Source organism: Heterodontus francisci, chromosome 5, assembly GCF_036365525.1.
Source record: "Heterodontus francisci isolate sHetFra1 chromosome 5, sHetFra1.hap1, whole genome shotgun sequence".
In the NCBI taxonomy this organism is placed as follows: Eukaryota; Metazoa; Chordata; class Chondrichthyes; order Heterodontiformes; family Heterodontidae; genus Heterodontus; species Heterodontus francisci.
Window position 1 is genome coordinate 197,097,295 of NC_090375.1, and position 25,582 is coordinate 197,122,876.

Below are 25,582 nucleotides of genomic sequence, written 5' to 3' on the forward strand. Positions count from 1 at the left end.
AGCTGTTCATTAGCCACCTCAGAGCTTCTACACGCTAATAGCTTTCTTGAAACTAAGATTCTCTCTTCTCAGCAGATGTGCTCTCTCAGCAGGATCTCTCGTTCATAAGACAATCATATCCTGAGATCATCCTTCAGTTGCCCAAACTCTCAAAACTCAGCCAGATGTCTCAGTGTAGTCATCAAAGCACAGGAACAGGCCATTCGGCCCTCCAAGCCTGCACCGAACTTGATGCCTGCCTAAACTAAAACCTTCTGCACTTCTGGGGACCGTATCCCTCTATTCCCTTCCTATTCATGTATTTGTCAAGATGCCTCTTAAACATCGCTATCGTACCTGCTTCCACCACCTCCCCCGGCAGCAAGTTCCAGGCACTCACCACCCTCTGTGTAAAAAAAAAAACTTGCCTCGCACATCCCCTCTAAACTTTGCCCCTCGCACCTTAAACCTATGTCCCCTAGTAACTGACTCTTCCATCCTGGGAAAAAGCTTCTGACTATCCACTCTGTCCATGCCGCTCATAACTTTGCAAACCTCTACCATGTCACCCCTCCACCTCTGCCGTTCCAGTAAAAACAATCCAAGTTTATCCAACCGCTCCTCATAGCTAATGCCCTCAAGACCAGGCAACAAACTGGTAAACCTCTTCTGTACCCTCTCCAAAGCCTCCACGTCCTTCTGGTAGTGTGGCGACTAGAATTGCACGCAATATTCTAAGTGTGACCTAACTAAGGTTCTGTACAGCTGCAGCGTGACTTGCCAATTTTTATACTCTATGCCCCGACCGAGGAAGGCAAGCATGCCGTATGCCTTCCCAACTACCTTATCCACCTGCCTTGCTACTTTCAGTGACCTGTGGACCTGTACGCCCAGATCTCTCTGGCTATCAATACTCCTAAGGGTTCTGCCATTTACTGTATACTTCCCACCTGCATTAGACCTTCCAAATTGCATTACCTCACATTTGTCCGGATTAAACTGCATCTGCCATTTCTCTGCCCAAGTCTCCAACTGATCGAGATCCTGCTGTATCCTCTGACAATCCTCATCACTATCCGCAACTCCACCAACCTGTGTCGTCCGCAAACTTATTAATCAGACCAGCTACATTTTCCTCCAAATCATTTATATATACTGCAAACAGCAAAGGTCCCAGCACTGTGCAAGGAAGGTCATGTCTTACCAACTTAATAGAATTCTTTGAGGAAGTGACAAAGTTGATTGATGAAGGAAAGGGCTGTAGATGTCATATACATGGACTTCAGTAAGGTGTTTAATAAGGTTCCCCATGGTAGGCTGATGGAGAAAGTGAAGTCGCATGGGGTCCAGGGTGTACTAGCTAGATGGATAAAGAACTGGCTGGGCAACAGGAGACAGAGAATAGCAGTGGAAGGGAGTTTCTCAAAATGGAGACATGTGACCAGTGGTGTTCCACAGGGATCCGTGCTGGGACCACTGTTGTTTGTGATATACATAAATGATTTGGAGGAAAGTATAGGTGGTCTGATTAGCAAGTTTGCAGACAACACTAAGATTGGTGGAGTAGCAGATAGTGAAGGGGACTGTCAGAGAATACAGCAGAATATAGATAGATTGGAGAGTTGGGCAGAGAAATGGCAGATAGAGTTCAATCCGGGCAAATGCGAGGTGATGCATTTTGGAAGATCCAGTTCAAGAGTGAACTATACAATAAATGGAAAAGTCCTGGGGAAAATTGATGTACAGAGAGATTTGGGTGTTCAGGTCCATTGTTCCCTGAAGGTGGCAACGCAGGTCAATAGAGTGGTCAAGAAGGCATGCTTTCCTTCATTGGACGGGGTATTGAGTACAAGAGTTGGCAGGTCATGTTACAGTTGTATAAAACATTGGTTCGGCCACATTTGGAATACTGCATGCAGTTCTGGTCGCCACATTACCAAAAGGATGTGGATGCTTTGGAGAGGGTGCAGAGGAGGTTCACCAGGATGTTGCCTGGTATGGAGGGCGCTAGCTATGAAGAGAGGTTGAGTAGATTAGGATTATTCTCATTAGAAAGGTGGAGGTTGAGGGGGGACCTGATTGAGGTGTACAAAATCATGAGGGGTATAGACAGGGTGGATAGCAAGAAGCTTTTTTCAATTACTAGGGGTCACGAGTTCAAAGAGAGAGGGGAAAAGTTTAGGGGGGATATGCGTGGAAAGTTCTTTACGCAGAGGGTGGTGGGTGCCTGGAACGCATTGCCAGCGGAGGTGGTAGACGCGGGCATGATAGCGTCTTTTAAGATGTATCTAGACAGATACATGAATGGGCAGGAAGCAAAGAGATACAGACCCTTAGAAAATAGGCAACAAGTTTAGATAGAGGATCTGGATCAGCGCAGGCTTGGAGGGCCAAAGGGCCTGTTCCTGTGCTGTAATTTTCTTTGTTCTTTGATCCCTGCGGACCACTAATCACAGCCCTCCATTCAGAAAAGCACCCTTCCACTGCTACCCTCCGTCTTCTATGACTGAGCCAGTTCTGTATCCATCTTGCCAGCTCACCTCTGATCCGTGTGACTTCACCTTTTGTATAAGTCTGCCATGAGGGATGTTGTCAAAGGCTTTACTGAAGTCCATACAGACAACATCCATTGCCCTTTCTTCATCAATCATCTTCGTCACTTCCTCAAAAAACTCGATTGTTAGTGAAACACGACCTCCCCTTCACAAAACCATGCTGCCTCTTGCTAATAAGTTCGTTTGTTTCCAAATGGGAGTAAATCCTGTCCCGAAGAAACCTCTCGAATAATTTCCCTACCACTGACGTAAGGCTCACCGGCCTATAATTTCCTGGATTATCCTTGCTACCCTTCTTAAACAAAGGAACAACATTGGCTATTCTCCAGTCCTCTGGCACCTCACCTGTAGCCAATGAGGATGCAAAGATTTCTGTTAAGGCCCAGCAATTTCTTCCCTTGCCTCCCTCAGTATTCTGGGGTAGATCCCATCAGGCCCTGGGGACTTATAGTCATATACTGATCAATATTCTCCCTCTCTTCCAGAGTCCTGTTAAACCCACAGCATTCATAAATTACATTATTAGAGGGTTCAAAATCGGTCTTCAACGCCTCCAAAACCTCAAGTGTTGCTTTTCTTCAGTGAGATCTCGGGTGCAATACAGCTTCCAACACGTCTTCCCCATCACTGATAAAGTTGCTGCTCTTATCTATTCAAGTTTCTTGTCCGATTCTGTAGCAATCTCATAATTCTGCCATTGATTTTGATTTGATTTAGAGATACAGCACTGAAACAGGCCCTTCGGCCCACCGAGTCTGTGCCAACCATTAACCACCCATTTATACTAATCCTATACTAATCCCATATTCCTACCACATCCTCACCTGTCCCTATATTCCCCTACCACCTACCGATACTGGGGGCAATTTATAATGGCCAATTTACCTATCAACCTGCAAGTCTTTTGGCTGTGGGAGGAAACCAGAGCATACCCACGCAGACACAGGGAGAACTTGCAAACTCCACACAGGCAGCACCCAGAATTGAACCCGGGTCGCTGGAGCTGTGAGGCTGCGGTGCTAACCACTGCGCCACTGAGACTGGAAAAATTCCCTCTCAAATCTCCCTTCATGTCCATAAGAGCAGGTACTGGAAAATTTGAAGCCATAATAACTTAGCCAGCTGTCTCTGTCCTGTGCAAAGGTGCAGACAGTTGTTTTAAACTCTGAAGTTTTGCATGTCTGTTGTCTTACAGCTACCAAAATCCTCTCAAATCCTGGCTACTCATTTCTGACACCATGTTCCATGTTCATGAAATGGCAACAGCCCAAAAGCCTTTATTTGCTTACCATGATATCAACGGTCACATGTGTACAGCAAGCCAAAGTGGACAAAAGTATTCATCCAAATAATTTGCCTCAAACACTCATTGTGGTAATGAACTCTATATTCTAACCACTCAGTGTTTCAGTGCAGAGGGATCTGCGTGTCCTCGTGCATGAATCGCAGAAAACTAGTATGCAGGTGCAGCAGGTAATAAGGAAGGCAAATGGAATTTTTGCATGTACTGCTAAAGGAATAGAGTATAAAAGGAAGGAAGTGTTGCTGCAACTGTACAAGGCATTACTGAGACCGCACCTGGAGTATTGCATAGAGTGTTGGCCCCCTTACTTGAGGAGGGATGTAGTTGCATTGGAGTTAGTTCAGAGGAGGTTCACTAGATTGATTCCAGGGATGAGGGGTTTGTCTTCTGAAGAAAGATTGAGCAGTTTAGGCCTTTCCTTTCTGGAGTCAAGAAGAATGAGAGGAGATCTAATCGAGGTATACATGATGATTAAGGGGATTGACAAAGTAGACATAGACAGGACGTTTCTTCTTGTGGGGCAATCTAGAACTAGAGGTCATAGTTTTAGGATAAGGGGGTAGCAGATTTAAAACAGAGATGAGGAGAAATTACTTCTCTCAAAGGGTCGTGAGTCTGTGGAATTCACTACCCGAGAATGCGGTGGATGCTGGGACATTGAGTAAATTCAAGGAGGAGATAGACAGATTTTTAAATAGTAATGGGTTGAAGGGGTTATGGAGAACAGACAGGAAAGTGCAGTTGAGGCCGAGATGGGATCAGTCATGTTCGGATTAAATGGCGGAGCCGGCTCGAGGGACTGAATTGCCTACTCCTGCTCCGAGTTCTTATGTTCACTGAGTAGTGCAATTAATGCAGTGAAGTCTTGCTTTATTTTGTTTTTACTGTACAGCAAAGGACTGGCTAAATTTCAGGTTGAAGTTGTACAAGGATCAGTTAAAGAAATCCCAATATAACAGTGATTCCATGGTTTGAAGTACAAAGAGATATGATAGACTACGTAAATGACCTTCTTGTCTGATCCCCTGATGATTCAGGGCAGAACTGACAACTTAGAAAACTTTATGAAAAACAAATAAAGGAATTCCTCTGACCATAAGAGTAACTTGGTGACTTCTGCTGAAATCATTTGGGGCAGCGCAAATAGCAAAAAAAACTACAATCAGCAAGCACTACAGAACTGTTATTACCAATAAAATACTGTGCAAGGCAATGATACATAAAGCCAATTATGGAAAATCAGATGCAACAGTAAACAATATCTCAAAGTTCAGATATGTGACCTTCTGCTCATCCCTCAATTATTATAATATAATTCAAGTAAAACACACATGCATTTGCACTGCTGGTAAAATAAACTGCCAAATCAAGTCATTAATTACATCATGACACAAACTAAGAGACCTGTCAACAAATTGAAATGCTGTCAAAGCCCACACTTGTCAATTTATTACCTCCTGTAAAATGACTGAGCTCAAAGACCACGCAGCTTTCCGAGAAATGATTTTCTGCTAATTTGTTAGCGTGCTTCTACCCAATTAATGTCAGCCGGAACTAAGTGGATAGCACTCTCACCCCAGTTCCACTCAAGAAATTTAAGCACAGTGAGTTCTCCGAGGTCCTGGGCCAATATTAACCCCTCAACCAACATCACTAAACAGATTATCTGGTCATTATTACATTGTGTTTGTGGGAGCTTGCTGTGTAAAAATTGCCTACCATGTTTCCTACATTACAGTGACTGCACTTCAAAACGTACTTCATTAGCTATAAAGCTTTTTAGGGTATCTTAAGATCATGGAAAGTGCTCTAGAAACACAAGTCTAGCTTTATTAATGAACTGTGTAGATTTGAGAACACCATACATCACAAATTTAAATCAAAGTTTAAAATGGTTTTGTAGAAATACCACTGCTGTTTGAAAATAATTCAAATTATGGACAAAAGCTTCAACATAATAAAAGCGAGAGACAAATAGACTTACCCTCTGCAACTCCCCAAGGGTATTGTCTTCCCCGGACTCGTTTTCCATTCACCTCTATGATAGTATTACTACCTACAACAGCAAGAGGTAAACGATCCTGGAAAAGATTCACATTGATCAATACAAAATAAACAAAAAATTTTAAGTTTTAAGATGGTGGAAAAATAACTTGTTCAACTTAATTTATTGGTCCAGTTAAGCCTCCACATATTCTACGAGAATAAACTTGCACACACTAAAGTGAAAAAATACACAAGTTATTCAAGTCTTTAAAAATCAATGGTTAGGCTGTAGATTGCGTCCAATTCTGGGCACCGCACTTTAGGAAAGATGTGAAGTCCTTGGAAAGAACGAAGAGGAGATTGACCAGAATGATAGCGGGGATGAAGGACTTCAGTTATGTGGAGAGACTGAAGAAGCTGTGATTGTGCTCCTTGGAAAAGTGATTAAAGTGAGATTTAATTGGTGTTCAAAATTATGAGGGATTTTGAGAGAATAAATGAGGAGAAACGGTTTCCACTGACAGGAGGGTCAGTAACCAGAGGACAGATTTCAGATAACTGGCAAAAGAACCAGAGGGGAGATGAGGTTTTTTTTTCTGCTGGGTACTATCTGGAATGCACTGCTCTGGAAGGGCTGTGGAAGCACAGTCAATGGTAACTTTCAAAAGAGAATTGGATGAATACTTGAAAAGAAATAAACTGCAGGCTCGACTTGCAATTCAGTGGAAATTACTCTGTGCAGAATTCATTATAGAAGATGTAAATCCTGGCAACAAGGATCACAAAAATTTTATAATTCGACATCCAAAATCCAGGCCCATCTGCCAGTAAATACTTAACATTAGCTAAGCAATTTTATGGGCAAGTTTAATAATTTTTCCCCACAAAACTATTTCTTTTTAATGTCATGTAATTCCTCAGTATACAGACAAACCCGAGACCAGCAGACAAATGAACAGAAAAAGATTTGAGCAATTAGCTTGGTTCTATATACTTGCTGTTGAATTAATAGTTTTGAAGGGGGAGAAAAAAAAAAGAGATTCAGTTGCTTGAACATCTGATTACTGGCTTCTCATTGGTACTCTGTTGCTTCATTAGTTGACACTTAACCATATTTGATAACTTAATGGACAAATGGTTATTTAAGTCACTGGCAATATTTTTGCCCTATGGTAGGCTGATGCTTTGAAGGTAGGATGTGATGAGTATGTGCTAAATGCAATTTTAAAAAAGTCACCTTTAAACCAGTTAAGGGTTGATATTTAATCAATTTGTAAATAGCGTTTACATATAGTTTTCCCACTGATAAATGCTGCATGATATCCTTTTCAAAAACAGCCTTTAAAAAGTAATTTTTGAATACAGGAAAACACGTCCATTTTCCAGACTTTGTGCATGCATGGTTGCTGAAACAGCTGCTGACGAAAGCAATGCCTTCTCCCACCACTGCATTCTCGCTTGTTCTCCTTCTCCCCATCCAATCCAATCCCTCAGGCAAGGATTTCCCCAGTCACCCATTTTATTTAGAGTCCCTTTCTGTTCGAGGCACATAGCCTGTCTGCAGCACTAAGATCCAAAATATGTCATATCCCCTCCCCTATTGTGATAATGATGACTGTACAACACAATCTCAGGCTATATTTAAATAAAGGGTTTGATCCATTGCTGCCACACAGATTTGAACATACACACTTCATCTCCACTGGAAAATGAGCAGAGATCTCCTGTCAACTTCAAACAAGCTAGGCTGTGAGCCCAGTGAGCTCCTGACATCAGTTTGTAATGACCCAATATATCCAAATTTTACATCACAAACAAAGCTGTATCTGATGCTGCAGTTGTCCCTCCTCATTTAAATACATTTAGTTGGAAAGAGTGTAGGTTCTGCCAAATTTAAGCTCCTGTTTTTAAACAACACTTTGGCTCCATTTCAAAGACTGCATGAATTATTTATTTCTTCCTTGTATTGATTTACAACTCAGGCCCATTTACCAGCCTTGAAATCCTCTATCTCATTTACTATTATACACTTCATTGTGACTGCAGTTCTTTTGGCTTTCATGTTCACGATCTGGTATAACCAGGTGCAACGGTCTCATGTGACAAGAATCTTTTATAATTTCCTTAGCGCTTAGCATGCTTCCCAGGTTCTATTCAATTTATGTCCAGGTTAAGCTACAATATGGATTTTTAATCCATCAGTAAAAATATCAAGTTTTAAGGCCTATTTACGGATGGTAAAAACAAGTTGTATATTTGTCATAGCATATTTAGTTTCATGATTTCAGCTGCTCGAAAACTAGTGTAATTGTATTTTACAGAATTAAAATCCTCTAGCCAGATGATGTTATTTGCAGCATTGGTTTGTCATCAGTGAAACAGACTGCCAGTTATGGATTAATAAACCCATAGAGGCTATTTATGACCAATTACATTGAAAATGTGGCACACCCATGCATCAAAACTGCTCTCAAACTCAGTATAAAGGTCATAAGATTTCGAATTCTATCAAATATTCGCTTCAATATGAAAATTTTATTTCACTAATATTGGAGAAGTTGTAATTGAAGTTTCTCTCTAGGGAAGTCTCTATATATGTAACTAATCTGGGGAGCCCGCTAAAACCACACATCTCCAATGATACACTTACCTTAACCTTTTTTACCAACTTATTTTCTTCTTCATCATCGGTTTCTGGAAATTCATAAATCTTTATTTTATGCTCCTGGATTTCTCTCATCACCTATAAAAATAGCAGTTATTGAAATATTATCCAAAAAGTCAAGAAAGCTCAACTTTGTTTCATTATGAGAGTTGTGGTGATCTGGAATGCACTGCCCGAAAGGGTAACGGAAGTAGAAAACTTTCAAAAGACAATTGGATAAATATCTGAAAAGGAAAGAATGCAGGGTTGTGGGGAAAGAGGCCAACAGGATTAGTTGGATAGCTCTACCCAAGGGCTGGCACAGGCATAAAGGGCTGAATAGCCCCTTCTGTGCTCTATAGCTATATAAACCATACCAAGTGTGCTGGCTACTTCAAGCAGTTGACTAAGTTCTCTGCACTTCGTTAATCCCCTGTACTCATTGCTTTAGCTATGCAATATTCCTTTAGCTATGCAATATTCATCTATAATGTACTGGGAATTTCAGCAACAAACTGTTCCAAGTTAAACTGGAATCCTATGGTTGCAGAAATTAAGATATTGGGGATTTAAATATCTGAAAGAAACGCAAGAATTTCACGTGTTCCAAAAGCCAGATAACAGTTGCAGATGGGAGCGCGCATCCTGGCGACTTCATCTGGCCCCAATAATCGGATTCATGAACATAGATGAAAATGCATTCTTGTTTTTTGTTTACTTGTTTTAAACTGTTCATGCACTGATTAATTATTTTTGCCTTCTCCTACTTATAAGTCAAATTAACCAATGTATCTTCTACAATGAGGGACATACTGTACAGTATGTTTTATTAAAAAACTCATTCCACATGTCCAAGCCTTAGAACAGCAGACAATATTCTCAAAATCACTTGATACTGTCTTCTCACCTGTCTCTTGAACTGCTGGCATTCTTCTGGAGTGAGGGTGTCTGCTTTGGCAATGAGTGGAATGATATTGACCTTTTCATGTAGGCGCTTCATAAATTCAATATCCAAAGGCTTTAGACTGCAGAAAAGTAACGTCCAAGTTAACAAACTAATTATCCATCCAGTGAAAGGGTTTGTTTAATAAATTCAAAATAAAGACATCAGATGATTCTTCCTTTTATGCTATAAAATTGTCAAACATTGAGAAGTTTGTTGAATAGAACGTAGTACACATTAAAGACTAGGAAGTAGAATTGGTCAATTGCCTGCACAATGAGCACTCTAAAATGCAAGCCACCAAGGTGCTTTTTCCCCCCACTCATTCAGGTAACTATTTGGGAATCTGTAGCCTCCTTCGCTGAGTTGTGTGTAAGTAATAAAGCTATCGTGAATCACTGAAGTGCAAAAATTGAAATCAAGCTAATTTTTGGTATCCTTTCTTTTCAGAAAAAAATGCTATTTACAAAGTATTTTGCCTGTATAATATAATGCAATTAAGCCACTTGACCTAGGATTATTCCTATTCAAGTGGACAGTAGTTATTGTTGAGTATGATGTACTTTTACATCAGGAACGTCTGCAGAAGCTATCAAACCTATTGATATTTTCCTCAAGATCCCTGAAGGTCAATTCTCCCATTCAGTATTAAAACTCGGTAGCCCTGAGGCAAGGAAAAACCGATGCCAATTCTACTCCCGATTATCTAGTAGTCCCTGCTGGAAATACATGGCTGCATATACCATAAAGGGACATCAGCTGCAGCATATACAAATAATAGTTAATTCAGTGTCAAGAGGGATGTCCAGTTGTCATCCACCTTTCAGATGTAAGGCTAAACCAAGACCTCAAATGCCCTCTCAGGTGGACGTAAAAGATCGCATGGCACTATTCTGAAGAACAGGGGAGTTATCCCCAGTGTCTTGGCCAATATTTACCTCTCAATCAATATTAAAAAATAAATTATCTGGTCATCACATTGCTGTTTGTGGGACAATTTGGGTACTGCATTGCCTACATTACAAGTGACTACACTCCAAAAAGTACTTCATTGGCTGTGAACTGCTTTGAGACATCCAGTGATCATGATTGTTGCTATGTAAATGCAAGTCTTTCTTCTAACATGACTCCACTTTCAAAAAAGGGGGCAAGACCAAGAATAAAGCTGAACACAGGAACAGCAACCTCAGTTTATAATATTCCATATTGACATCAAAGTTCAAATAGAATGGAACAGTGGGAGTTTGTTAACATTAAACTGAATGAAAAGGGAAACCGCAAACAAAATGTTTCCAATCAACATGAAGTCAGTCAAGGTACTGCAATACAAATTCATTACGTCAACTTTCTGTTGCAGAAGTACAGCATGAAAACATGCCTTATTATGTGGACATGAAATTTAACATTCCTAGCAAATACAGCTGGTACATATTGCAGATTAAACGGCGTGCATTTATTCATTACAACTCAAATGGTGTCCCCAGACGAGATGTCACTTTGTTTAAAGCTCAATTCAAAACTTTTCTACCATTTCTAATTTCAAGCATAAGTGAAAGCTTTGGCAGCAAGTTTGCAGGATCACCAACTGGTAAGCTTCAAGCACTCAACGGATGAATTTTTTTTTGGGGGGGGGGGGGGCGGTTAATATTAGATGAATTATGGTGGGGAGAGGTTGGTGTGGAGCAAAAGCACTAGCATAGACCAGCTGGATTGAATGACCTGTTTCCTATTTCAGTGCTGCACATTTGTAATGGATAACATACCAAGTGGATGACTGTTATCTGTTAATTATGCCACTCTCTCTGTACAAGCATAGTTTATGTTGATCAGGTTAGATGAAGCAGGGTGGGAGCAATTCGGGCATTATTGGCCTTAATGCTCCAGGGCTCGAGAGCAACAAACAGTCAGGGCTCCCACACCAATGCTGTCCAGGTGATCCCATCTGAACAGTGTGCAATAATGTCAAGGAGTTCCAGCGAAGGCTAGTCTGTAATCTCCTTCATGGATGACTAGCCTGCAGCACTCTGTCTGGCCTTATACATGAAGGCAGGCCACTTGGGAGAAGCACTAGACTGGCAGGTCCCAGCGGACACTGGTATTTTCAAAACAGAAGTAAAGAAAACTATAAGAAAAAATGTTAAAAACTTCTATTACACCAACCCTTCCAAAAAATCTTTTTCTTGCAGCCCTCAGTTTTAATGCAGTTAAATTCATATAACCATTACTCCACTCATTCACATATAGCACCAAATAGCATGGAAGACTCCAACATAAATACACTATAAACTGGAGTTATAAACCCACCAGAGCAGATGCAAGAAGAAATTGGAAGCAGCTATACTGACGACAGGAAACTATTAATTTGTCTACAATGTTACTTCATATAAATTTATTTTCCCAGTACAAACATTCTGCACTACAGCTATGTAGCTGGTTTCAATTTGGAAAGCCCAATAGCATACAGAAACTTCTGTATGCCAATCATTTTCCTTCATTGGAGCAGGGGTAGGCCATTCGGCCCTTCGAGCCTGCTCTGCCATTCATTATGATCATGGCTGATCATCCAACTGTTCCCGCTTTCGCCCCGTACCCTTTGATCCCTTTAGACCCAAGAGCTATATCTAACTCCTTGAAAACATACAATGTTTTGGCCTCAACTGCTTTCTGTGGTAGCGAATTCCACAGGCTCACCACTCTCTGGGTGATGAAATTTTTCCTCATCTGAGTCCTGAAAGGTTTACCCCATATCTTTCGACTATGACCCCTGGTTCTGGACTCCCCCACCATAGGGAACATCCTTCCTGCATCTATCCTGTCAAGTCCTGCTGGAATTGTATAGGTTTCTATGAGATCCCCCCTCACTCTTCTGAACTCCAGTGAATATAATCCTAACCGACTCAATCTCTCCTCATAGGTCAGTCCCGCCATCCCAGGAATCAGTCTGGTAAACCTTCGCTGCACTCCTTCTATAGCAAGGCCACCACCCATGAGAAATCACAATCAAGAATAAATGCTCATGTCACTGATAAATTTAAAAAGACGACCACTGCCACAAGAATAGTTGCTACAATTCTGTGAGCTGTCTCGATAGAGCAGAGAAAGAACTCTGTGCTGTCAGTGTTGGAGAAGGGTACTACAGGACCAGGTTCAGGACTATTGGGAACTGTGATGCAAGCAGGTTGGAAGTCAAGAGTCTAGAAGTATGTCACCAGGCCAAAAAAACAGCACCTTGGGATCACAATTTCCCATTGGATTGGGTCCCTTTGGAATTGGATAGACTCCAGTATATATTAAAGCATTCATTTTCAGATGTCAATAACACCTAATTTCTATACCGAACATTGAACAAACTTTACAGTGCAAAAGGCACAACTTTCAATTAAAACTACCTTAAATTCACTGGATCGCAAAGTAAATAAATATGCTATTAAGGCTGAAAAGTGCATATGCTTCAGTTCCACATTGCATCATTCATAAGAAAAGCAAACCAATGATGGGTTTGTGAATTACCTTTGTCTCCTAACAGAAACTTAATGATAAAAACAAAATGAATAACTATACAATGAATGGGATGATTAGATGATGTGGCAAAGCAGAGGGATTTAGCTCACAACACACTGAAAGTAGCACCTCAAGTGGATAAAGCCTTACCCAACATTCCATTAGATTTTGTTTAAGACAAAGCATGGAAAATACAAGTTACAATGCAATGCTGAAGCCACGTAAAACCACAGTAAGACAGCTGGCGACTGCAAGCATTTCTGAACTCAACACTAAGAAGGATCCTGACTGGGGCAGCAGAATGGGTACAGTGCAGATTCACGAGCATACTGCCTGGTGTGAAAAAAAAACAGACAGACTTGAAATATTGTGGCTGCTTTCTTTGGAATAGAAATGATTAAGGGGTGCTTCAGTAGAATTATTTGAAGGGATGGGACAGTGGTTGAGGTGGTTAGAATCGGGAGAAATAGATAGAAGACTAAACGTTTAGGATTGACAGCAGGCAAATCTATTTAAGAGTGCGAGGTTGTGGAATCACTACCAGAGTTAGTAACTAAAGGAGTGACCATGCTAACATTGAAGAATAAGTTTTTGAGATGGTTGAAAGAAAGGAGAAAGAGATAAACAACAGGCCAGGTACATGGGGTTAGGATACTGCTCATGGGGAGGATAAGCACCAACATGGACTGGTTGGGTTGTAAAGCCAGTTCCTGTGTTCTAATTTCTCGGTCATTTTGAACACATTCTGATTGATTTGTCGGTCAAGATGTATGGTAAAGACGATCAGTAAACACTGAACTCCAGTGCAAAAACAATTAAATCCAGAATGGATTCAACACTAGTTAACATTTACCCTGTTACTGTAACTGTACAAAATCTTTTACAAACCCATGTCCTGAAGGAGCAATAAAGTATAAACAACAATGGACTCTGCTGTCTGGCATCTGGCGCCGGTTCACACGGGACTCAGCATTAAGGTAATCTTCGAATTTGCTGTCAATGTGATCGATGATAGGTTGCCAGCTGGAAAGTCAAACAGCAGTGCAATAATCGGTTAATCAGGATTTAAACACGGAGGTACAACAGGCAGTTGCAGTCAAAATATTCAGAGTTTTAATTCTAACCAAAAATATGAAATATAGCTGTATCCATTTCCCTGGACCGTGTACATTTTTATTTAAAAAATCAAAATAACCTTTTTTCTTGCACAGTACAAATACCAACATCTGGGTGGCGCAGTGGTTAACACCACAGCCTCACAGCTCCAGCGACCCGGGTTCAATTCTGGGTACTGCCTGTGTGGAGTTTGCAAGTTCTCCCTGTGTCTGCGTGGGTTTCCTCCGGGTGCTCCGGTTTCCTTCCACATGCCAAAGACTTGCAGGTTGGTAGGTAAATTGGCCTCGATAAATTGCCCCTAGTGTAGGTAGGTGGTAGGGAAATATAGGGACAGGTGGGGATGTGGTAGGAATATGGAATTAGTGTAGGATTAGTATAAATGGGTGGTTGATGGTCGGCACAGACTCGGTGGGCCGAAGGGCCTGTTTCAGTGCTGTATCTCTGAATTAACTACAATAAAAATAACTGAGAATATAGAAGCTTCCAAGTCCAACAAACTAACAAGTTCCACTTTGCTCAGGTCACATCAGACAGGGAAGTATTGAGCAGAGACTGTATTTCCCTGACCAGGATGAGGCAGGGAGAGAGAGGGGGCAAAATCATCGAATTATAGAATGGTACAGCACAGGAGGCGGCTATTTGGCTCATCAAATCTATTCCAGTTCTTTCAAAGAACAATCTAGTTAGTCCCATCCTCTCGCTCTCTTTCCCCATATCCAAGCAGGCAGTGCATTCCAAATCCTAAGCAGTTGTATAAAAAAAACAGCTTTCCTCGTGAGCCTCCATTTACTCAAGATGAACACAGCCAAACAGAAGAAAAAGAAATAAAAATACAAGATAAAAAGTGTGAGGCATTCCAAAACATGCCCAGAACAGCGTTACAAGCAATATGCAAGTTTTTGGAAAAGGGAAGACATAAAGCAACTCAGCCTGGCATTCACACAGACAAAAACTCAAAAATCTACCCAAAAATGAATGTTAAGCAAGCAAAACCGAAATGGAGTTATGGTCAAGGGTTGGGCAGACACTATTTTGCTTCTGGAAGTATATCCCAAAATCAAAGTACTTGTTACATGCAGGGGGAAAGAAATATTGCATCTTTTCTTGAGCCCGATAGCCATTCAAGATCTCTGCTCTCCTACAATTCTAGCCTTTTGAGCATCCCCAATTTTAATTGCTCCACTATTGGCAGCCGTGCCTTCAGATGCCTGGGCGCTAAGATCTAGAATTCCCTCCCTAAAGCCCTCCAACTCTCCCTTAAAATGTTCCTTAAAACCTGCCTCTTGGACCAAGCTTTCAGTCACCTGTCCTAATATCTCATGTAGCTTGGTGTCAAAATTTGTTTTACAACACTTATATGAAGCACCTTGGGATATTTTATTAAAGGTGCTATATAAATTCAAGTTATTGTGAAGTGATCAAGACAGCTAATTAGGTTTGTACGTACTGTCTAATTGCTTAAAATGAAACAAATTATGGATGTTCTAACTATATAGAAAGTCCTCAGGACATCCCAAAGTGCTTTACAGCCAATGAAGTATTTTTGAAGTGTAGTCACTGTTGTAATGGAAAAAATGCAGCCAATTTGTACACAGCAAGCTCCCACAAACAGCAATGTGCTAATGACCAGATAATGTGACTGTAGGAGAACTCCCCTGCTCTTCTTCAAAATAGCAACCATGGGATCCTTTACATCTACTTGAGGGGGCAGACTTGACCTTGGTTTAAAACATTGATATGGATTTGATCTTGAGCATGGTTTAATAGACAATTTGAGCTGTGTGTCAATCCTGGCTCAAAGTTAGCACTTGCACCTCTGAGCCAGAGGGTCATGGGTTTAAGCCCCACTCTAAACCAGCACTACGCAGTACGGAGAGAATGCTGTACTGGTGAAGCAAACAATATTCCAGCTGAGACATTAAGTGGATGCAATATCCCAACAGGCAATTCTTCTGGTGTGCTATCGAACATTTATTCCTCAACCAACACCAAAATCAAATGAACTGACCATTTTTCTCATTGCTGTTTGCGGCATGTTGATGTGCACAAATTGCTTGCCTTGTCAACAGTAACTATCTTTCAAAAATAATTCCTGAGCTGTGAAGCACCTTTAGAGAATGTGAAAGGTGCTATTATAAATGCAAGTTCACTCTTTAATACTCATTTTCACAAAAGCTTACCAGTTACTGTTGTCTACAGCATCACCAAATCCTGGTGTGTCAACTATTGTGAGTAGTAGCTGAACACCTCCTTCTTTAATGAATACCTTTGACTGTTCAACCTGTATAAAGACAATAGCAAAATTATAATCCCTAAAAATGGTCACACAGGAGAAGGCTCAAGTATTATCTCAAAAGCATTGAAGATCCTGGTTTACAAATTCAGGTTGGCTTAAATACCTTCTCAGGTTCACGGCATCAGTTGCTCCCTGAAGGAGTCATATCAACATCAGCACGTGCTGCCCTATTCTAGTTATGCGCTCACAACCCAAGGATGCAATAATAGCATCCCCTTGTGATCTGGCTTGGATGCTCATTTAGTTTCGTGTTTTTTTTGAAAAAAATTTCTCCAGCAGACAAAGTTAACACTAGACCGATTCTGGTAAGCTTTTTTATTCCACAGTAAGGTAAAAATACAAAGCAAGAGATATCAGTTTTTTTTAGTTCAATTAGCATATGTAAAATAAAAAAAAACACTAACCCTACTTCAGTGAGTTGTCATACTGAGACAGAATTATTCCTCTACATTGCCGGGAAGGAGACTTGTTTCTCAGCCTTTTACTGACTTCCAAAAGCAGGGCATTGCTTTTAAGAACAAATGTGACCTTTTGGTACAGGTTTCCTTTTCTAAGCCTGACTCGAGCATCAACTTTTAGTTGAAGCCAACCACACACACTGCCCCCTCGCTATCATAATCCTCTTGCCTAATTTGGTAACGATACAATTCAAGTTAAACTGGATAATTAGTGCAGCAGAGTGAAGTTGCTGGAATGTCAAATTATCTTGCTTCTCCAGGATACAAACATACAACTTTGGAGCAGGAGTAGGCCACGCGGCCCTTCGCGTCTGCTCTGCCATTCAATAAGTTCATGGCTGAACTGATTACTCCACATTTCAACCTACCACCCGCCCTTTACTCATCAAGAATCTATCTACCTCTGCCTTAAAAATATTCAAAGACTCTGCTTCCACCGTCTTTTGAGGAAGAAAATTCCAAAGACTCAACTCAGAGAAAAAATTTCTCATCTGTCTTAAATGGGCGACCCCTTATTTTTAAACAGTGACCCCTAGTTCTAGATTCTCCCACAAGGGGAAACATCCTTTCCACCCTGTCAAGACCCCTCAGGATCTCATATGTTTCAATCAAGACGCCTCTTACTCTTCTAAATTCCAGCAGATACAAGCCTAGCCTGTCCAATCTTTCCTTCTAAGACAGCCTGCCCATTCCAGTTATTAGTCTAGTAAACCTTCTCTGTACTCCCTCCAACGCATTTACAACCTTCCTTAAATAAGGAGACCAGTACTGAACACAGTACTCCAGATGTGGTCTCACCAATGCCCTGTATAGCTGAAGCATAACCTCTGTACTTTTGTATTCAATTCCCCGCACGATAAACGATAACATTTTATTAGCTTTCCTAATTACATACTGTACCTGCATACTAACCTTTTGCAATTCATGCACTAGGACACCCAGATCCCTCCGCATTTCAGAGCTCTGCAATCTCTCACCATTTAGATATGCTTTTTTATTCTTCCTGCCAAAGTGGACAATTTCCCACTTTCCCACATTATACTCCATTTGCCAGGTCTTTTCCCACTCAGTTAACTTAGCGATATCCCTTTTAGCCTCATGTCCTCTTCACAAGTTACTTTCCTACCTATCTTTCTGTCATCAGCAAATTTAGCAACAATACCTTTGATCCCTTCATCTAAGTCATTTATATAAATTGTAAAAAGTTGAGGCCCCAGCACAGACCCCTGTGGCACACCACTCATTACATCTTGCCAACCAGAAATGACCCATTTATGCCTGTTTCCTGTTAGCTAGTCAATCTTCTATCCATGCCAACATCTTACCCCCTACATCATGAGCTTTTATTTTCTGCAATAACCTTTGATGTGGCAGCTTATCAAATGCCTTCTGGAAATCTAAGTACAATACATCCACCGGTTTCCCTTTATCCAGAGCACATGTAACTCCCTCAAAGAACTCCAATAAATTGGTTAAACATGATTCCCCTTTCACAAAACCATGGACTTGTCAGCCCGCAGCTCCAACAATTTGTTCAGTACCGCTTCCCTGGTGATTTTAATTTTCTTGAGTTCCTCTCTCCCTTCCATTTCCTGATTACAGCTATGTCTGGGATGTATCCTCAATAGTGAAGACCTATGCAAAATATCTGTTCAATTCATCTGCCATCTCCTTCTTATGCATTATTAATTCCCTAGACTCACTTTCTATAGGACAAACGCTCACTTAGTTAACTCTTTTTAAAATATCTATAGAAAGTCTTACTATGTCTTGATATTTCTAGCTAGCTTTCTCTCGTACTGTAATTTTACCTTCCTTGTCAATTTTTTAGTCATTCTTTGCTGTTTTTTTTTAAATTCTGTCCAATCTTCTGACCTGCCTTCCATCATTGCTCAATTGTAGGCTTTTTCTCCAAGTTTGATACTATCTTTAACTGTTTTAGTTAACCATGGATGGCGGGTCCCATCCTTGGAAATTTTCTCATAGTTGGTGGTAGGAGAATTGAGGGAAGGTGATGAGAGGGGGAAAATGGGATTAATGTAGGATTAGTTTAAATGGGTGGTTGATGGTCAGCGCCGACTCGGTAGGCCGAAGGGCCTGTTTCGGTGCTGTATCTCTATATGACTAAAGGATGATTTCAGATGTCCCATCTAAAACACAATACACATCTGTCAGTACAGCTGCTCTCTGAATTTTGCCCCTTTAAAACTATAACTCAAAAGGCACATTTTAAAATAACTCCTATCTGGAGCTTTTTGACAAAAAAAAGTCGAAAATTTCAGAAATGTCTCAAAGCTAAAGAGCACAGGTACAATACCCAATGTTTAACAGTTACTGTTCTGTCCTTGATGGCGTTGAGCTTCTTGATTGTTGTTGCAACTTCACCCATCAAAGCACGAGGACAGTATTTGATCACAAACCTGACTTGTACCTTTTAGGCGCTGGACAGGATTTTGGGGTCAGGTAGCAATTTACTTGCCAGAGTTCCCAGCTTCTGATGTACTCTTGTAGCCACAGTATTGAAGTGGCTGGTCCTGTTCAGTTTTTGGCCGCTGCGTGCTGACAGTGGGTGATTCGGTCGTGGTAATGTAATTGCATGCCAAGGGTAAGTGGTTAGACTCTTCCTTTTTAGAAATGGTTATTGACTGGTACATGAAGAGTGCAAACGTTACTTGCCCATAAAATCCCAAGCTTGAATGTTGTCCAGATCTTGCTGCAAGTGGGCATGGACTGGTTCATTATCTGAGCAATTGCTAATCAAGCTGAATACAGTGCCATCAGCGAACATCACCACTTCTGACTATGATAGAGGAAAGGTCATTGATGAAGCAGCTGAAAATGGTTGGGCTTAGCACACTGCTCTGAGGAACTCCTGCAGTGATGTGCTGTGACCAAGATGCTCCGCTTCTAACAAGCACAACCATCTTCCTTTGTGCTAGATATGACTCCAACCACTGGAGAATTTTCCCCAATTCCCATCGACTTATATTTTGCTACAGTTCCTTGATGCCACACTCAATCAAATGATACCTTGATGTCGAGAATACTGACGCTCATTTCACCTCTGAAATTCAGCTCCTCTGTCCATGTTTGGATCAAGGCTGTAATGAGGTCTGCAGTCGAGTAGTCAAACTAAGCATTGAGTAGGTTTTTGGTGACTGTCGCTGAGTACCACTGCTGATGATTCCTTCCATTATTTTACTGCTGATTGGGAGAAGGCTGATTGCATGATTAGCTGGATTGGATTGGTCTTTGTTCTTGTGGACAGGACATACTTGGGCAATTTGTCACACTTTCAGGCAGATCCCAGGTGTTGCAGCTATACTGAAACAACTTACTTAAGGACACAGCTAGTTCTGGAGCACAGGTCTTCAGAATTATAGCCAGGATATTGTCGTGGCACCGTAACCTTTGCTGTGGCCAGTGCATAAGCTGTTGCTTGGAATGTCACGTGGAATGAATGGAATTGGCTCAATACTCACATCTGTGATGTTGAGGACTTCAGGAGGAGGTACAGAAGGATCATCCAACTCAGCACTTCTGGTTGAAGATAGTTGCAAACATTTCTTGCTGCAAGGAAACTTGATGAACAGACTACAGGTGCTGTATTTCTCCAATTTTGGTGCTGCAAGGTATGCAGCACCAAAGCGAGAGCAGCAGTGTATTTTCTTTTAATGGTCATCAGGCTTGAGCAAAGTGATTGAAGGAGTGGCCTCTGGAAGTATCGAAGATGATCATGAAACTGGCATTTAGACAAAAATTTCTTTAGACATCAGAGCTCTCGATAGGTTAGGACAGAACAACATCTTGTTATAAGAGTTTCCATATTTTTTGTTAAAACTCAACAGGATTTCATGGACATTGAATCACCTGGAGATTGCTGAACTCTATGGGTGTTTTCTTTAAAAAGGTTGGTTAACAAAAAGGTAAACAAGTACTTGAAAACGTGATTTCAAGTAAACAGCAGGTGTTCTAACCTTAAGGGTCAGAAGTTTACAAGGAAAAGACAAACGACAGTATATGGCTGTCACAGAATTGTTGCTGAACTGTTTTTGCTTTCATCTGAACTGTTAAAAGCAAGTTGGTTTTTGGACTAAAAGAGGCAGTTGGAGTTTTGCCAGGACCTGCCAGGAGATAAGAAAATCCAGACCACTGTTAGCTCTTTGCAGAATCCCTGCTCTTGAAAAGCAAAAGCCTGTATGAAGTTGTACTCTTGCCTCCTGTATTTTGACGACATCCTGAATGTTTGCAGAAATCCTGCATCTTTAAAAAGAATGAGAGAGAACTTAAACTTTTGTTGCTGTACACCTGCTACAAGACCTATGTGAAGCCTTCTCCAGTTGAATTTCTTTGAAAGCCTACTCAAGCAAACTGTTCATCAAACACGCCTGGAAAGATTCCTTGTGGTATGCCACCTATTTGTACTGAATGGCGGAACAGGCTCGACGGGCTGAATGGCCTACTCCTGCTCCTATGTTCCGATTCAACTTTGTGACACCTCGCCAAAACAAATGACTTCCATCTCTGCTCTTCAGAATGTTTTTTTTTTATTCTCCTATTTCTTTGCAACAGCGGTGAAAAAAAATTCCTGGTTAACCAGTTGTGTACGCTAGTGTGCGCGTGAGGGCTGGGATAAAAAATAATAGGCTTTAATATTTCACGTATATATTTACTTCATTATTGGTTAAGACTTGTTTTATAATAAACTGATAATTTTGTTGCATATTAAAGAAACCTGGTTGGTGTACTTTACTCTGGGGACAGAGTATCTTACTGACTGTTTCAGTAAGTGGGAAAATTTATTGATATGTTGTGACCTATGGAGAAGTGGGACTGAATTAACAGTACACTCCTCCTGCCTCGGTCCTAACAATCTGCAGACTCTTCAATCAATGGGTAGACAATTGCAGGTACACAGTGGCAAATTTGTGCAAAGCCAAGATTGCTCCAATTTGTCCCACCTGTCAATTTCCCATTCAATTCCACAGTTGCACAAGCATGAACACTGAATGACTTGAAATGAATGACATTCACATAAGCCCAAAGTACACTGGCACATGACTAGTCAGAGTTCGGACAAATATAATGTACACCATGGTTTCTGTGATATAGGCAATGCCAGTCATCTGCTGTAAGCCTCAATGCAAGCAGCTATTTCATTCATGAACTGAAGTATTTTTGTAGTTACTTTCATTTTAGTCAGTTGCCTGTATGATCCTGGTCCAAATCACAAGTAAACTAGAGTTCATTCAGTAAAATTCTTCAATTACTCTCTGAAGTGCCACTGATCCAGCTCGTTTGTGCTGACTAATCCAATCATACATTCATACAATCAGCCTTCTCCCAATCAGTGTGGTTACATTCACAGGAATTCCTCAGCAATGACTACATCCTCTACTCCAAACACACACACCGTTCACAATGGATTCATACTTTCCAATACAGTCTAAATTCAAAATTTTATTTAATACAAATACATAATTCCACATGCTGTTTTACTTACATGGCTCAATTCAAATTACTGGCTGATACAAATAATTTCCAAACAAACAACTTGGACAGGAATAAACTATCAGATGCTTCACTAGTTATTATTAACTTGCTTAGGTTTCCTTATATCATAGACTATTTCTCACAAATGAGTCAGCATATTGCCACTTCACCCAAGTGCACTTGCATCATATTGGCCCACGACTACACCCTTTGGCCTCTACTCAACCAATTAGAATGGTTAATATTGTCAAAATCAAACAATCATGGGGAACTACATAAGGACAGCCATGGCTCAGTTGGTAAACTCTCAACTCAGTCACCAAATTCAGGGTTCAAGTTCCACTCCAGGGGTTGAACACTCCAGTGCAGTACTGAGCAAGTGCTGCACTGTAGGAGGTACCGTCTTTTGGATGAGACATTAAACCAGGGTTATCCAACATTTTCACGTGGGGAGCCACATTACAATTTTTGCCTTACGTGGGGGAGCCATGACAATTTTGGCAAGATAAAGGCATTAAAATGTATCTTACTATCAAAACAGCAAGCGTACATTTTTGTGCACAAGCTTTAAATGGGAAGTCTAATTTATTGACTTACTTTCTCTTCACTATGTTGGACACTGATTTAGTGAGAAACAGGAAATATTTTTGCTTGCACAAGCGGTCAGTGTTTGCCCACACACTTCTTGTAGCAACGTAGAATATTCTAGTTAGATGTCATTCTGTCAGGAGTAATCCTGATCCCTCCCTTCTCTCTCTGACAGTTGCAGAGAGCTAAAACGCGCAGACAGTCGATCTGTTTTTAAAACCACAAGTCAGTTTCACAGCTGACAGTCGTTGACATCGGGAACATCTGTTGCCCAACTACGGACAGACTCAGGGGTTTCCAACTAGCATTTATAAAACCCCGAATCTGTCCAAAGTTGGGAAATGACTGATGGCTGTTCCCGATGTCAGCAACTGTCAGCTGTGAAACTGACGCGATTTTTTTTTTTAAAAGCCAGCTTGCAAGACGATGACAAAGGCAAATTTCTCATCTGCAGTCACAGCTCCCTAACGAGGATGAGTAACGACCGGGTACAGTTTACATCCATGGGCAGGATCCTGGCCTGCAGGCCGTATGGCGGCACAGTGGCGCAGTGGTTAGCACCACAGCCTCACAGCTCCAGCGACCCGGGTTCAATTCTGGGTACTGCCTGTGTGGAGTTTGCAAGTTCTCCCTGTGTCTGCGTGGGTTTCCTCTGGGTGCTCCGGTTTCCTCCCACATGCCAAAGACTTGCAGGTTGGTAGGTAAATTGGCCATTATAAATTACCCCTAGTATAGGTAGGTGGTAGGGAAATATAGGGACAGGTGGGGATGTGGTAGGAATATAGAATTAGTGTAGGATTAGTATAAATGGGTGGTTGATGGTCGGCACAGACTCGGTGGGCCGAAGGGCCTGTTTCAGTGCTGTATCTCTAAATCTAAAACCAAAACCGTGTGTTAAACCAAGGTCCTTTGTGCTTGCTTGGGTGGGTACCAAAGATACCATGGCACTATTTTGAAGAGGAGAGTTATTCTCTGTGCCCTGGCCAATACTTATCCCACAGATGGTGAAATTTGAATTAAAATAAATCTGGAATTAAAAGCTAGTCTAATGACCATGAAGCTATCAATTGTCATAAAAACCCATCTGATGCGCTAATGTCTTTTAGGGAAGGAAATCCGCCATCTTTATCTTGTCTGGCCTACATGCGACTCCAGACCCACAACAATGCGGCTGGCTCTTAAAATGCCCTCTGAAACGGCCTAGCAAGCTACTCAGTTCAAGGGCAATTAGGAATGGGCAACAAATGCTGGCCGAGCCAGCGAAACCCTCATCCCACAAACGCATATTAAAAAAATGTTAACTCACGCCGTGAGACACACGCATGCCTTTAGATTTTGATTATATGGAGGATGAAGTTTATAATCAAGATGAGATACCAAGGTACTCAATGTATTTTGCCATCACAAAAATATCCAGTGTGTCATTAAAGGCAATGGTGTTCAACCATGGATCCACAAGCTATGCATAAACAAACCATCTCAACACAAATTCAAGGGGTACTTTATTGAAGAGAACACTATGCTAATAAAATTAATCTACTCAGCAGTCGAAACAGAATCAAGAACAAAAATAACCTTTAAGTTCCAAGAATCATTAATGCCAAATGACAGCCCTTTCTAGAGAAAATAATGTTGCAGAGGGCCAACAAATCAGGGATATGAACTCTGCTTCAGAGATCAAATAATCAGAGATTGGTGAGCCACTTAATGGATCACAAGCCACAGTTTGAACGGTCTCTGAAACACTGACATTTAAACCAAATGATTTCAAATCACTTTCTTTTTAGCTGCACTACTACAGCTAATGTATTTGATCAGCCACACTCAGGAGATAAATGCCACCTGCTCGCTACAGATTATCTGATACTGGATGCCTGAATATTTATTTTAACAATTAAACTGTGAATGCCAAGAATCAACCTGGATATGGTAAATGGTGTTGGACCTGCCAAGCACTGATGTGATAAAATCAAAAGGAAATTGTTAGTACTAAAGTGTTACTAAATCAAACCAACTTCCACTCCATGTGCTTTGAAAGTCTTAGTTTCCTATCCAGCATCAAAACAGGAGCCCAGGTACGAATGCTTCACCATTAACCTCATTTGAACAGATTTGTAGTGTTCAGCAGCAAATATCTAAATCTGGTGACCAGTTGAAACCAGTTACTTAATTGAAATATTAATCCATTGCACAAAAATGAGCTAATTTTTTAAAATGGTGGAATGTATAGGGCAAGATGAAAAGGTTCCTGCGCTGCAAACCAGCTTGTGTAATCTAGACATAGATCTATGGGATGGCAATCAGTAGTCGCGCTCTGCTGCACGAGGGGCCTTGGAACATCCTGTGCAAATCAACTCTTGCATCACACAAGAGATTCCACAAAGCTGCTTTATTTAGTTAATTTAAACAGTGGCTTCTACTGCACAACTAATCATGTCCTGCCCCCTCATGCCACAATGGACTGTTCATTATCCAACTCAATGAGCTACACCAAACACAATCTGACCAAAATATTGGGCTCCTGGTTCACATTTCATCTTCACCTTCCTCTCAACAGCATCCCGCCACTACCCCCAATCCCACAAATCAAGTGATAGCAATTTTTGTGGTTGGAAGCATTTCCGCCTTGACTCAATGCTCAGTTCAATGCCAATAAATCAGAAAATGACAATGCTAATGACATTGCAATTTGTCTGTATCAGGAGTGCTCAGAATTAAGG

General features: G+C 41.0%; 1 protein-coding gene across 2 annotated transcripts in view; it reads right to left on the reverse strand.

Annotated features, from left to right (window-relative positions):
- The window catches only part of LOC137370230 (septin-7), a 139,685-nt gene that overhangs the window by 40,108 nt on the left and 73,995 nt on the right, over positions 1 to 25,582 (reverse strand). For both annotated transcript variants that reach the window (XM_068032591.1, XM_068032590.1), the window contains exons 3-7: positions 16,208 to 16,308; positions 13,800 to 13,934; positions 9,375 to 9,492; positions 8,474 to 8,566; positions 5,822 to 5,918 (exon numbers count right to left, since the gene is read on the reverse strand). In XM_068032591.1, the coding sequence (XP_067888692.1) occupies positions 5,822 to 5,918; positions 8,474 to 8,566; positions 9,375 to 9,492; positions 13,800 to 13,934; positions 16,208 to 16,308 (544 nt within the window). The remainder of the gene's footprint in view (positions 1 to 5,821; positions 5,919 to 8,473; positions 8,567 to 9,374; positions 9,493 to 13,799; positions 13,935 to 16,207; positions 16,309 to 25,582) is intronic.